The following is a 14,048-nucleotide window of genomic DNA, read 5'->3' on the forward strand; positions in this document are numbered from 1 at the left end:
CAAAAAAAATATATGAATGTGCAACACATATTAGAGGACTTGAGAAGTAAGAGGCCCCTCTCGAAGTCTCACCTAGGGCCCCGGGAATTTAAGGGACGGCCCTGCATCAGATGACACTTTTTGTTTTCTTTTCACTTTTTTTAAGTTTATTTATAAGGAAAATTAATGAAAAGTGATTGAAAATTTTGAATTTTAATGATAAGGATAAAATAAAAGGTAAAATAAATAGTACCATGATTGACTAATTAGTGTAAAAATGCAGTTTTTCATTAAAACTAATAATACCGGAAGTTTTTCGATAAAGTTCTCTTATTTATATGGTCCTCTTTTATGTTTAAGTTGTTCACTTTCTCTCCAACCCATAAGGAGTCTATTGCTTTATTTTTTTCTCTTGAAGATATAAAAAAAGATGTAAATTTATATAAATATTTATATATTTTTTTAAAAATATAAATATTTATATTATACACCTCCATATACACCCTGACCGAATTTAAGGCTGAAACGGTCCGACACGATGGACCATGTATATTCCTTATCGGTGTCACATATAGGTCGTGCTGCAAATGTTTTCGTTTTCACAATAGTTTTTTTTTTTTTTTTTTTAAATATTTTTTTTTTACTTTCCGGACAAACAAAAATACCACTCTTCAATGGAAATAAGCCAATAATTGTATATGGGACTCACTTGTGTCAACAAGTTCTGTTGTCTAAATATTATAATTCATATTTCTAAGCTAAAATCGCAAGTTTTTAGTTGATTAAGTTTTTTACATCATACACGATAAAGGTCTGTAATAGTTAATCTTTAAATTGGTATTAGTCATAAATTTTAAGTCTAGGTGTTGCATGTGATCCAATATTCTAGCTAGTGGTTAGAAACTTGGGTTCCTACCTATGGTCCAAGTTTCAAAACTCCTCCATTTCCTAAATTAATGTAACAATTTTGAACCCTCTTATTCCCCTTAATAACAGTAAAAACAAATTATTAAAAAAAAGAAGGGTCTAGGTGTTAAAGACTTGTGTTGCACGACATCTTAATGAAGAGCAGAATTCGTGAAACTCCAATTGGTAAGAATCATGTTTCATTCCTATAGGAAATCATATATGAGATTTGGTAATGTGAGATCAAAATATATTTGCATAGTTTTTAGGAAAGAAAATCAATTTGATTTGGCTTTGGTGTTTTTAGGGCCGTTGGGTGGTGGGCAAAAAGTTAAATTGGGTTTAACCATATCAAATTCAATATAATCTTGGGATAGTGAAAAAAGCCCATGATTGTTCCCGTAAACGCTGCCTTAGGGTTTATTTATATATTCTATTAATCAGTGGCATGGTGAGCAAGTTTTGCAGCTTTGCATCATCAACGTTTTGAGCGTGAATTTCATCCAGCAAAGTTGTGGAGCTTAATTGAGAGTTAGATTAGAGAGTTATCTGAGTCAAACCTTTAGTCCGCATCGTATCCTTCATTATGCATGATGAAGCTATATTCACAAAGCTTGGAGCTTTGTGAAGGAAAAATTTTGTCCTAGCTAAGAACATGTGAGAACATTTGAACACATATGCAAACTAATAACACTTTAAAGTAGGCATGCATTCAAAACAATTCTAAAACCCATGACTTTCAAAGCCTAGTGAATGGTGAACCACAAGACTCTTTAACAACATTAAAGAGAAGAAAAGATTTTGAGATTCATTACCCTTGAAGCTCATCCTTGTTTACACAAGGGATTCACCCAAGTGGAGGGCCTTCAAGTCACCTCCTAGCTCCTTAGATCTTCCTTGTGATTTTCTTCCTTTTGATACTCCTTTGCTCCTTGAGGATGTGATGAAAGGATCTCCAAGAACACCAAAGGTTTGGTGTCTCTAAGTCTCCACACCAAGGATGAGATGTGAAGATGAAATGGATGACTCAGAGGAAGAAAGATTGCTAGCTATCCCTCCCCTAAGCGGCCGGCCTCTATGGAGAAAAAGAGAGAAAAAGTTTTTCTTCTTTTCCTCAAGAAATCCCTTTTTTTTAGATAATGGCTATAAAGTTGCCTTTATAAAACCTCACATGTGAGTGGCAAACTTGTAATTAAGCCAAGTTTGCATCCACTTACCCTAGGCTGGTTTTGACTTTGTTTTTGGGTTAATTTCCATTTAGTTTTAGTTGTCAAACAACCTGAACTCAATGGGTCTTGTGGACCAAAAACCCTTTTGGGCCCCGAAACCTAAAACCAACTTAAAAGCCCAATAAGAACCTTTCGTAAGATTAATTAACTAATTAATTAATCTTGACCATTCTCAATTAAACTATTTAATTGCTTATCCATCTCATATATATTTCTTTACTTTCATCCTTAATCGGTGTACGATCTAGTAGGTTCCAATTAGCGAGGTAATTGGCGATTGTTACTCTTAACGATCGATTATGAATTGAAACTACATTTCAATTCTCCCTTTGATGAAGATTAGTGTTTGCTAATCTTCAGGGTTTCCACAAACCATGAGTGACACCTAACAGTATGTCATGGCTACCCAAGCTAAGTAGAAGTGATTGGAGAACCTATCCAGTTACAATTACAATGCAATACGGTCATTCTCTAATACAATACTCTTAATCACATTGTTTGAGTGATAGTTTGTTTCATGTCTACTATCCAATGTGATACTTCTCTATATGATTCAACTGAATATGATTTGGAACAAACTTCCTAAGTCATATTCATATGCTTTGGCCAAAGACTCCCGAATCATATCTCAGAGTATTCTCCCTCTACCATGGAATGTTAGAGATCCTTTGTTGTGCATTCATATGCCTACATGACTAGATAGTTTGACCCCAACAATGTCGTGGACACTCTCAATGGAATGCCTTTAAAAGAATTAAAGATCAAGGATCCAACCATTAGACATCTATGATGCCTCAGGTCAAAGTACTACTTTGCATATTGCAACTTAAGAGTTCTTACATGACATGTATGTTCAAACTCCCTTTTGATCGTTGTTCAGTGTACTCAATTATCTTTTGAGCACCTATGTGTTTGTCCTAGTGTCCAACACTGAATGACTTGAGACTAGTCATACTTACGCTTGAGTTAACATAACACATACTAACCTTAATGGATTGTCAATGCCCAATTGGCAATCTTGTGGCTAGGAACGTTTTAGGAATGAATATAAAAGAAATGTCTCGTTAATCTAACTTACTTAGATCACTTCTCTCTTAGATTAAATGCATTCCTTGGATTCCCTTATTGCTTAAACGCATAATACATTAAATAGTGATTAACAATAAGATTTGCCCTTCATTAAACATATAATAGTTTAACACAATAAGTATTCAAAAGCTATTACATCAAATGAGTGGCCTTGTGGGCATACTTCCAACACTCTGAAGTGACTACATTCGCAACTAGAGGTGTGCAACTAATAGTAGTTGAAAGCAATTATGTCTATGCATTATGGTGTGAGTTCGATCACTGCCGATTCTCCTCCACCCTAACAACAAACTATTTAACCCATGATATTATTTTTCAAAAAAAAAAAAAAAATTGTCTTGTATGAGTTTTGTACTTGTTTGTTTGACAATTGTGGATTCTTCAACCGGCAGCGTGCTCTTGAAATTTTCCGAATGTGTGTGGGTTTTACCACGTAAAAGAAAAATAGTGTGTTCTCATCTTCTTATTTAATATATTTAATTGTTGCTGCATTGCACGATTAAAACGCTTGCGAGTCTGACGAATCTAAAGTAAGGGAAGATAAGAGTGTTTCAACATAGAATGCAACGAGTTGAGCATAAAGACCTTAACTACTAGAGCAATCCACATGTCTTATAATTTATTGTATTAGTAAATCAATTGATTCTTCACGATCCTCTTTGTCAGTAACCGGAGTGCTAAAAATTAAAAGAGTTATTTCTTTTTTTTTTAATTATAAACTTACACTACTACAAAAAACACTTTGCATGACAAAATAAGATTTGTTGAGCCATGTATGATTTCGTCGCTCAAAACCTTATGAGACAAAATTTTTGTCATGCATGATTGGTCACGCAAAGCTCGTTACAATAGGGTTTGCGTGACAAAAATAAATATTTGTCGCGCTGTAATGACCTGTCCTCAATTATAATTTTAAAAAAGTGAATTTGCGAAAATGCCCTTCGAGATTAAGTGTTGACTTTTGTTGATTGCTGTGTTGTGTCACTCATTTTCTTGGCGTATCCTCGTAGTACTCGTTGCTACGGATGTGTGGTGGTAAACAGAGTGCAATTTGGAGTTATAACGAAGGAGATATTAACATTTAAAGATGGGGGCATTTTAGTAAATTAATTAAGTTCAAGAAAGCTCCAGTTTTTTGGAGCAAAATCTGGAAAGCCACGTGCGTGGCCCAAATTAAAAGACAAGAGAGATGGTCGGTGGAGATGGAGTATAAAGGAGAGAAAGGAGGGAGGAACCGGACAAATGAGGAAGGGATGAAAGGAGGATAACTAATGGGAAAAGAGGAAAGGAGGAAAAAGGAGGGAAGAGGAGAATGAGGGGAACCGAACTGGTTTCCTTTTGACCCGTGACCCAGTGGTGACCCGTGAAGTTCTCCGACAAAGTTCATCGTTTTTCAAACGCATTGAGCCGACCTACCACTCCTAATCATCATCGCGACCTTTCCTTTACCATTTCCATATCAAATTTAAGGAGATTAGGTTTGGAATTGGGAAGAAATGAACCCGTGGGTGCCGTGAGGACCGTGGCTGATATCCACCAAATCTGAAATGTTTTCTTGCAATTACCACCACCCTCTTATTGACAATTGTAGTAAAGATGTAAGTAGAGATCGTTCTAGGCCGGGGATTAGGAGGGATTGCTAATCTACTTAAAACTGACTCAAAAATACAAAAGTAGGCTTGAAAACACATAACTAGACTCAAAGAACTCAAAACAAACTAAAAAAGACTCAAAACAGCACAAAATAATCAAATAGACTCAAACTAGACACTAAAGGGTGATTCGGACGAAAATTGACTTTAACTTGACTCAAAACACTTAAAAACATAAATTGGACAAATTCTAACTAATTTGACACAACAGAGTAAAGGGGATTGGATATTTGACGACTTTAAAGTAAATACAAGTAAATTAAAGACTTAAACAAGTTTAGTACGAATTTGGGGGAAAAGTATGGGTGATTGGCTAGCTAGAGGGTTTTTCTCCACACATGACACACTTGCACATAAATCGATTTCTAGTTGCTTTTCCAATAAACCATGAACCTTAATGCCCCAGATTAACCCTCAAATTTTCCTTAAGTCATTGAATTGGATGGACAACACATCGGCAACCAAATTATTCTTCCCAAGTTCCCTACATGAACTGCATAATAGAGACAAAAGCAAAGATCATTAAGCTCTGTGAAAATCATAAGAATTGACAAGACATTTGTAACTATGACATCATGATACTCTTGCCAGGAATTTAACTTAACATGAGCGTGACTAGCGACCTTCACTACTTATGAATATAAGTTCGTAACGATTATGTGAAACTCCTTTATATTTTAGCATCAAATCCCTGCATGCAAACAAAGTGTACACCCTTAATCAACAAACAAGAATACGTTATGAACCAAACAGTTAAGTAAATTGCATTCACGATTCATGAAATCACAACTGCAAGTAATCAATTCATATTGCAAATATATTCATGGCTTTGAATTTCCCCCTAGCTAAAACGAGTTTAGCTCCTCATGTTCGCAAAACAAAGATAAATTAAATTAAACATTGGAAACAAAGGATGGATTACATCTAAAAACATTCCAGCAATCCAAGCTTGAATGGCAGCACGTCAAAGGGTCTTCCTTCTTCTTCTTTAATGTGGCACAAGGTATGGGTGTAGGTTTGAGTGATGAATTGTATGGAAGAATGGTTGAAAGTATGAATGGTAGTGAATGGATGGTTGAATGGTGCGGCTAAGGCATTTATTTATAGGGGAAGGAAAAGGCACAGCTGGGAATTAATTTGGGAAAGGTTTAAGACTCCAAATCCTCCAAGAAAAGGGTAACAAATTAGAATCCCAAGAGGAAAAGGGTAAGTGAGGTGCGGCAATGCTTTAGGAAAAGGGGAAAGAAATATGTGGCAGATCCTAGAAGAAAAGGGGAAAGGGATATGCGGCAAGGGGAAAGGGAAAAGAGGAAAGGTGCGGCTCATTTTAGGGATGGAATTAGGCCTTCTAAAATCATTATATAAGTGTCCTAAAATAATTAGAGATCCTCCTTGCAGCTGGAAATTAGGTGGTGGACCAAATAAGGTAACTTGGTATCATTCCTTCTTTCTTGCTGGATTCTTTATCTTCCTTGTTTTAAATTTATTTCCTTTATCTCTTTAGCACATTCCTAACCTCTTTTGATCTTCAAATTCATCCATCCACCTTGCTCCATACATGTGTTATCCATTCCAAGCTCAAAACTGCTCCAAAATGCACCAAAATGGACCAAAATGCATTTTCTTGCCACTTTAGCCCTTTAAACCTACAAACACACGAAAATAGCTTAAAATACTAAAATAACTAGGAACTAGCAACATAAATGCAAGAAAACAAGCTAACTAAGTTGCATAAATATGCTCCTATCAAATTACCCCACACTTAGCTTTTGCTAGTCCTCGAGCAAAACAAAACAAACAAGCAAAACAAAACCTAGACCTTCCAACATTTGCCTCAGGGATTTCCAATGAAACATGGCATGCCAAAGATCACCACTCACATAGATTTTAGCCATCCTTACCCTCAAGCACACACTTAATCAGAGTCGCCACTTACTATCTCGCAATTAATTAATTAAAACAACATTTTGAATGAAGTAACATGCCTTAGAGAATTCCTTACCGGATATACCCTATATTTTCACACAGGTTTTCTGACTACACTCCCTACACTAAGTATATGTGAGAAGATTGATGTAAACATGTAGACTAGTATTCATATATGTTTTAAACAGAGAAGGGCACTTTCTGGAATTATTAATGCATGTGTGTATATATATATATATATGTATGTATGTATGTATGTATGTATGTATGTATGTATGTATGTATGTATGTATATATATGATCTCATGAACGGAATGCTACTACTCAGAAGCGAGAACTAGGGATTCCATATGCTCATACCACTTTCAAACTCCACAAATTGAACACATAACACCCAAGATAGAAGTCTAAGGGTTGTAATGGGGCTAGGGTATTGGCTAGCAAAGAAAGGGAAAAGATAAACAAAGGTTCTTAAAGCAATAGTAAGCAAAGTAATGAAATTAACACTTAGAATTCACTTTTGAATGCAAAAACCCACTTTAAACACAAAGGGAAGATTCACATAACACTTAAGGCTGAATTCATACTTTTGATGTGAGAATTATTTGACACACAAATTAAACCCTCTTTTTGACAATTGTAGTAAAGTATGTATGTAGGGTATCGTTCTAGGGCGGGGATTAGGAGGGATTGCTAATCTATTCTAAATTAATTTAAAAATATTAAACAAGACTCAAGGACACAAAACTAGGCTAAAAACTCTAATAACTCGAAACACACTTAGAATGACTCAAAATAATGAAAACAATCAAATTAGACACTAGGAACTGAAATGGACGGAAATTGAATTAAAAGACTAACAACAATGAAAACTAACTAAATAATATAATTTAATAATGGGGGGGGGGTTTGGTTTTGACGAGAAGTAAATTAAACTTAAATAAATTACAGAATTGACAAAAGCATGAATTAAGGTGAAAGGATAGGTGACGGACTAGCTAGAGGGTTCTTCTCCACACATGACACATATGCAACCTAAATTGATTTTCAGTTGTTCTTTCAATAAATTGTGAATGACAATGTTCCAAGTTAATTAGGTCTGCTTAAATTAACTCTTAGATTTCCCTAGATTCATTGGATTGAATGGAATACGCATTACAACCAAATTATTCCTCATCAAGTCCCTAACTATGGAATACGCATGATAGAGACATTCAACAAAGATCATTAAGTTCAACGGAAATCATAACATTGACTAGGCATTCATAACTATGGAATACGCATGTTAATCCAGCCTAGAATTCACTTAACACGATTGTGGATAACAACCTTCACTACTTGTGAATATAAGTTCATAACGATTAGGTGAAATTCACTTATATTATAGCATCAAATTCATGCATGTAAATTAAGTATGCATTCTTAATCGACATACAAAAATAAGTTATCAATCAAGCAGTTAAGCAAATTAAATCACAACTGAAGGTAATCAATTCATATTACAAATATATTCATGGCTTTGAATTAACCTCTAGCCAAAATAAATTTAGTTACACATTATTTTCAAATTAAACCAAAAGTAAAACATGGGTTTGAGAAGATAAAACCAAGAAAAATGGAGTGAAACTTTGCTCTCTGTGTTGCTCCCGTCAATTTCTCCTTGCCTTTTCTCACTCTAAGCCCCTTTTCCTCTGACCTCTCCTCTCCTTCAATGGTGGCGGCACAAGGTGGTTATGGTGGTTGAATGGTTGGTTATATGGAGGAATGGATGGGGAAGGTTTAGATATGTAGGGAGAGGCAAGGGAAGGCTTGGAGAATGGTTAATTTCTGGATGATTTGAATGAGGTTGCTGCCATGGTATTTATAGGAAAAGGATGGATTTGTTTAACACAAAATTCTAGTGGAATTGAGTAGGTGAGCAAGGCAAAGAGTGGGAATTGTTGGTGGGTTAGGTATTGAGTCATCCATTCACATGTCATGGTGAGTTAAGCATTGCATCATCCACTCACATGTCATGGTGATTTAAGCATTGCATCATCCACTCACATTTCTGGTGAAAGTGAATCAATGCCCACGGCATTGAAGAATTTCTTGGTTTTGAGTGAAGTTTTGGTCAATCCTTCTAGAAATTTATCCCTTCTTGCAACTTGTATTTGTTTCACCAGATTTTTAGCATGTTCATAGCCTCTTTTGTCTTCAAATTCGTCCATCCTCATGCCTTCATGCTTGCACAATCCAATCTTGGCCCAAAAATGCTCTAGAATGTTCCAAATTGCTTCTTTTTGCATACTTTGACACTAAAACCTGAAATTGCACGAAAATAACTTTAAACACTATAATTATCATAGTTTAGCTAATTAAAAGCAAGAAAACAAGCTAACTAAGTCGTATAAATATGCTCCTATCAACTTTTGGACCCTTTCTTCAACAGTCAACACTTATGAGCTCATTCTCACTTATTTTCAACTCTTTTCCTTTCTTTTCTACATACATTTTCTTTTCCTTTTCTTTTTCCAGTTTTTTCTCTTTGTTTTTTTTTATATATATTTTTTATTTATTTATTGGAAATAACCTTCCCCCACACTTGTTTTCTGCATAATGTTGATCAAAATGAATTCCCTCGAAGTCATGCTCCACTTATACTTCAAGAACAAGGGTATGGATAGTCTTATTCTAAACTAGGTAGGGATAATGTTGCTAACAAATAAAATAGGCTAAATAAGGCTTAAAGAGTTTAAACCTACAAAACAAATGCATGGGATGAAGGCTTTTTGGCTCTGGTGGTAACTACTAAACAACTTCATCTTTTTATATGTTATGCACTTAATTTTAAGCTTTGAATGAAACGGGCATGAGTTCTAGTATTTGGAACTATAATGATGAAAACGTATTCCAAATAGCAACCAAGCAAAGAAACAATGAGATCATGCAACGACTTTAGAAAACAAAAACATCACAGATTAATAACTTTCCAAACAAAGTTTAGGCTCAAGTCTCTCAGCGTTGTAGCGTTAGTTTGAGTTCCTTCCTTTAAGCATGTTACAAAAACTGATTTTTTTTCTTTGCGATTACATGTGAATTCGCAAACGTCAACTATAACCAAGTATTAACCAAAGAGCATATCAAACTTTCCACCCATGTTTGTAACTTTCTTTAACAGTCATGTAATTAAAAACCAAATCTTCATCATTGTGTTGGAAGGTACCCTAAGGCACAAACACACAAAAATGACTGTTTTTGGGTTTTTCAAAACATTTTCTAACTTTTTTTTTTCAAATTTTCATATTTTTCTTTCAAAACACACTAAAATAGTTCAAAACACACTAAAAACACTTAAAAATAGTGAGAAACAACTCTAGAGGGGATAGGTGATAAAAAACCATGAAATTCAATTAAAAACACTTTGTTTACCGCCCCAACACTTAAATCAAACATTGTCCGCAATGTTTCAAACATAGACTCACACAAAAGCAAACAAACAATCAACGAAACTAATCAAGACAAACATGGCAAAATAAATGCAGTAAAGAGAAGGGTTTAGGAACACAAATCTGGTTGGGGAGCAATTCCTAGGTCTTCCTTATTTGAATGCATGGGTTGCCTCCCAAGAAACGCTGGCTTTAACGTCTTCCAGCCGGACGATTCCTCTCTTGAAGCTTCATTGGAGCCCACGGCATGGAGGGGTACCTCCTCCACCACATGCTCTTCGAAACACTTCATGCTTTGGATCTTTGAATGGAAAAGGAAAGTGATCCTTCTTAATTGTGGTGTTTTGCTTCCTTAAGTCAATATGAACTCTCCCACCACTTTGAATTCGATTAGGTACCTACACCAAAGAAGGTAACAACATATTATTTGAAATGGGAATTGGAATTGGTGTAGGTGGCTTACCAATGTGCTGTAATGAAGTGGCAGCACTATCAATAGATGTACAAGGGGTGCTCTCAGCCAGATTTGGTGGTATGAGGGTTGGGGCGTGTCTCTTATGCTTTACTCCAATTTATTCTTCGTTGGTGGTTCAAAATTCATCCTTCTTAATTGGTGTTGAACGTTCCTGCCCTACACTTTAATTACATCAATGGAAAAACAAGAATGAACATCATTAGGATTCTCAATAGAGTCCGAAATTTTGAAGTTAATCATATCGCCACCAAACGCCATTGTTAACGCTCCCTTGGCCACATCAATCTTGGTTTGGGTTGTTCTCATGAAAGGTCGTCCAAGTAAGATTGGCGATGGTGGAGAGTGGGCTAAATCCTCCATGTCAAGCATATAGAAATCTGCAGCAAAAATCAAGTAGTCTACTTGCACCAAAACATCTTCCAAAACTCCTTTCGGGTATCCATTAGATCGATTGGCTAATTGAATAATAACACCATCATTTTTAAGATCTACTAGACTCATAGATGCATAAACAGAATATGGAATGACATTAATTGATGCACCTAAATCTAGCATAGCATGTTCACACCGTGTATTTCCAATAACAAAAGGAATTGTAAAACTACCTGGATCTTTGTATTTAGGTGGCAGCTTTCTTTGCAACATTGTAGAGACATTCTCACTTACATGTACCGCCTCTTTCTCCCAAATCTGTTTCCTTGTTGTACAAAGCTTCTTAAAAAACTTAGCGTACTTCGGGATTTGTTTGATTGCATCTGAGAGCGGGATATTGACTTGTACCTTCCTAAATATCTCAAGAATGTCTTTGTCACTCTCTTCCTTCTGTGTTTGCATAAATTTGTGAGGGAAAGGTACATTGGATGGAATAGGGTTAGAATTAATTGAATTTGAACCAACCTTACCTAAATTGGCCGAATTGGAAGGTTTAGGGGGCTGCGGCAAGGGTTGTTTAATCCTTACCGTGACTTTATCTTGTTCTTCTTCCTCGAATTACAGCTTCTCGTCCTCTTTTTGACTTGATTTGGATGGTTGTGGATCAGTTCCTACCTCTTTTCCACTTCTCAATGTGATTGCCTTAACAGTTTCAAAGCCTCCTTTTGGATTGACGATGGTGGAGCTAGGTAGTTTCCATTCTTCTCTAAACTGCCCCATGAACTCTACCATCTTCCCAATTTGTTTCTTCACTTCCCCCATATCTTTGGCTTGATTTTGGAGTGCCTGAGTCAAAGAAGTTAGTATTGAAAGAACTTTATCATTGTCCAAAGATGAACCTGAATTTGTTTGGGCAGATTGTGGTGGAGGTTGTGGCGGTTCGTATGACCTTTGATATATCCCAGAGGGTGGCTGTCGAAATCCTCCTTGTTGTTGAGGTTGTTGAGGTTCCCTCCACTTGAAATTTGGATGATCTTTCCAGCCTGGATTGTAAGTGTTAGAGTACGGGTCATTTCGTGGCTGATTTTGGCCTTGATAGCCCACTGCATGGGTAGTTTCCCATCCGCCATTCTCAATCAATTGAAGGCATTGGTCATTAAGATGTCCTTGCATGGAACACACGCCACAGATTGTATTTTCTTGCACTTTGGGTTTGTCAATAACCTGTGACACAAGAAGAATGAGATTAGCCAATTGAGATTTAATTTCAGATATTGGACTTACCTCATTGACATGTTGCTGCCGTGGGGGTTCCCTTTGTCCAACTCCTTCATATTGTTGTGCATTCAAGGCGCGGTTGGCAATTAAAGTCTTGGCAGCAACCAGTGTTTTGTCAACCAACGCACCACTTGCTGAGGTGTCTAGCATTTGTCGTTCAATGGGAAGAAGTCTTTCGTAGAAATATTGAATAAGAAGCTCTTCTTTCATTTGATGTTGGGGACATGATGCAACAAAAGCCTTGAAACGTTTGTAGTACATCGGAAATGATTCTCCTTGATTTTGTTGAATGCCAATAATCCGCTTCCTCAAAAGAATGATTCTTGATGTTGGAAAGAACTTATCTAAGAATGCTCTTGTCATGCTCTCCCAAGATGTGACGGTTCCAGGTGCCAATTCGTACAACCAATCCTTAGCCTTCTCCATTAGTGAGAATGAAAAAGCTTTCATCTGCAATATGCTTCCATCGACGTTGACTGGGGTCATGCTTGAACAAACCATTTCAAATTCCTTCAATGCTTGTTTGGATCTTCCATTGACAGCCCATGGTAATTTGGAATGTGATGCAACAAACTGGACTTCAACTTGAACTCTTTAGTCTTGCCTTGAGTTGCCGTGGGTTATTGAATGCATAGGGGCACGACATTGTCCAATCTCGAAGCTGAGGGTTCCTTGATTGTTTGATTGTCTCCAGCCATGACTTGTGCTTCCTCTAATTCCTGAGTCGTGGGCTCTTCTTCCTCTTCTACTTCTTATTCTTCAAACTCGGGTTTAGGGCTAGGTGGATTAGATGCTTGCTGATTCTTCTTCCTTCTCAAAGTCAGCTCAAAATTGTCGTCAAAGTCAAAGATATGCTCACAAACTAGTTGAGAACTTCGAGTCATAAACCATTACCTAAAAACAAGAAAACAAAACGAAGTCAGAAACTAAAAACAAAAGACACAAAAATAAACAAAAAGAAACAATGGGGGATTAGCAAAGTTGCTAATCCCCGGCAACAGCACCAAAAATTTGATGTGATATAAACTAGCACACAAATTAAACCATCTTATTGACAATTGTAGTAAAGATGTAAGTAGGGATCGTCTAGGCTGAAGATTAGGAGGGATTGCTAATCTACTTAAAACTGACTCAAAAATACAAAACTAGGTTTGAAAACACTTAACTAGACTCAAAGAACTCACAACAAACTAAAAAAAATACTCAAAACAGCACAAAATAATCAAATAGACTTAAACTAGACACTAAAGGATGATTTGGATGAAAATTGACTTTAACTTGACTCAAAACACTTAAAAACAAAAATTGGACAGATTCTAACTAATTTGACACAACAGAGTAAAGAGGATTGGATTTTTGACAACTTTAAAGTAAAGACAAGTAAATTAAAAACTAAAACAAGTTTAGCACGAATTTGGGGGAAAAGTATGGGTGATTGGCTAGCTAAAGGGTTCTTCTCGATACATGACACACTTGCACACAAATCGATTTCTAGTTGCTTTTCCAATAAACCATGAACCTCAACGCCCCAGATTAACCGTGACATCACTAATTAACCCTCAAATTTTCCTTAAGTCATTGAATTGGATGGACAATGCATCAGCAACCAAATTATTCTTCCCAAGTTCCCTACATGAACTGCATAATAGAGACACAAGCAAAGATCATTAAGCTCTGTGAAAATCATAAGCATTGACAAGGCATTCGTAACTAT

General features: G+C 36.2%; 2 protein-coding genes across 2 annotated transcripts; both read right to left on the minus strand.

Annotated features, from left to right (window-relative positions):
* Window positions 1-10,840: 10,840 nt before the first annotated feature.
* On the minus strand, window positions 10,841-11,518 carry LOC139193378 (uncharacterized). Its single transcript, XM_070816377.1, has one exon. The coding sequence runs from the start codon at window positions 11,516-11,518 to the stop codon at window positions 10,841-10,843; it is 678 nt and encodes a 225-aa protein (XP_070672478.1).
* A 156-nt stretch (window positions 11,519-11,674) lies between these two features.
* On the minus strand, window positions 11,675-12,820 carry LOC139193379 (uncharacterized). The gene is made up of 2 exons (XM_070816378.1): window positions 12,341-12,820; window positions 11,675-12,280 (listed from the first exon to the last, which is right to left on the minus strand). The coding sequence occupies exons 1-2, from the start codon at window positions 12,818-12,820 to the stop codon at window positions 11,675-11,677; spliced, it is 1,086 nt and encodes a 361-aa protein (XP_070672479.1).
* Window positions 12,821-14,048: the final 1,228 nt, after the last annotated feature.

The sequence above is a fragment of the Malus domestica genome, chromosome 17 (genome assembly GCF_042453785.1).
Source record: "Malus domestica chromosome 17, GDT2T_hap1".
In the NCBI taxonomy this organism is placed as follows: domain Eukaryota; kingdom Viridiplantae; phylum Streptophyta; class Magnoliopsida; order Rosales; family Rosaceae; genus Malus; species Malus domestica.

Excerpts from the sequence above, each read along its gene's own strand:
- LOC139193378 (XM_070816377.1), bottom strand. The coding sequence starts at position 11,518 with ATGCAAACACAGAAGGAAGAGAGTGACAAAGACATTCTTGAGATATTT.
- LOC139193379 (XM_070816378.1), bottom strand. The coding sequence starts at position 12,820 with ATGACCCCAGTCAACGTCGATGGAAGCATATTGCAGATGAAAGCTTTT. Across the intron at positions 12,281-12,340 it reads GGCAGCAACATGTCAATGAG|GTTATTGACAAACCCAAAGT; the intron begins GTAAGTCCAATA and ends CTTGTGTCACAG.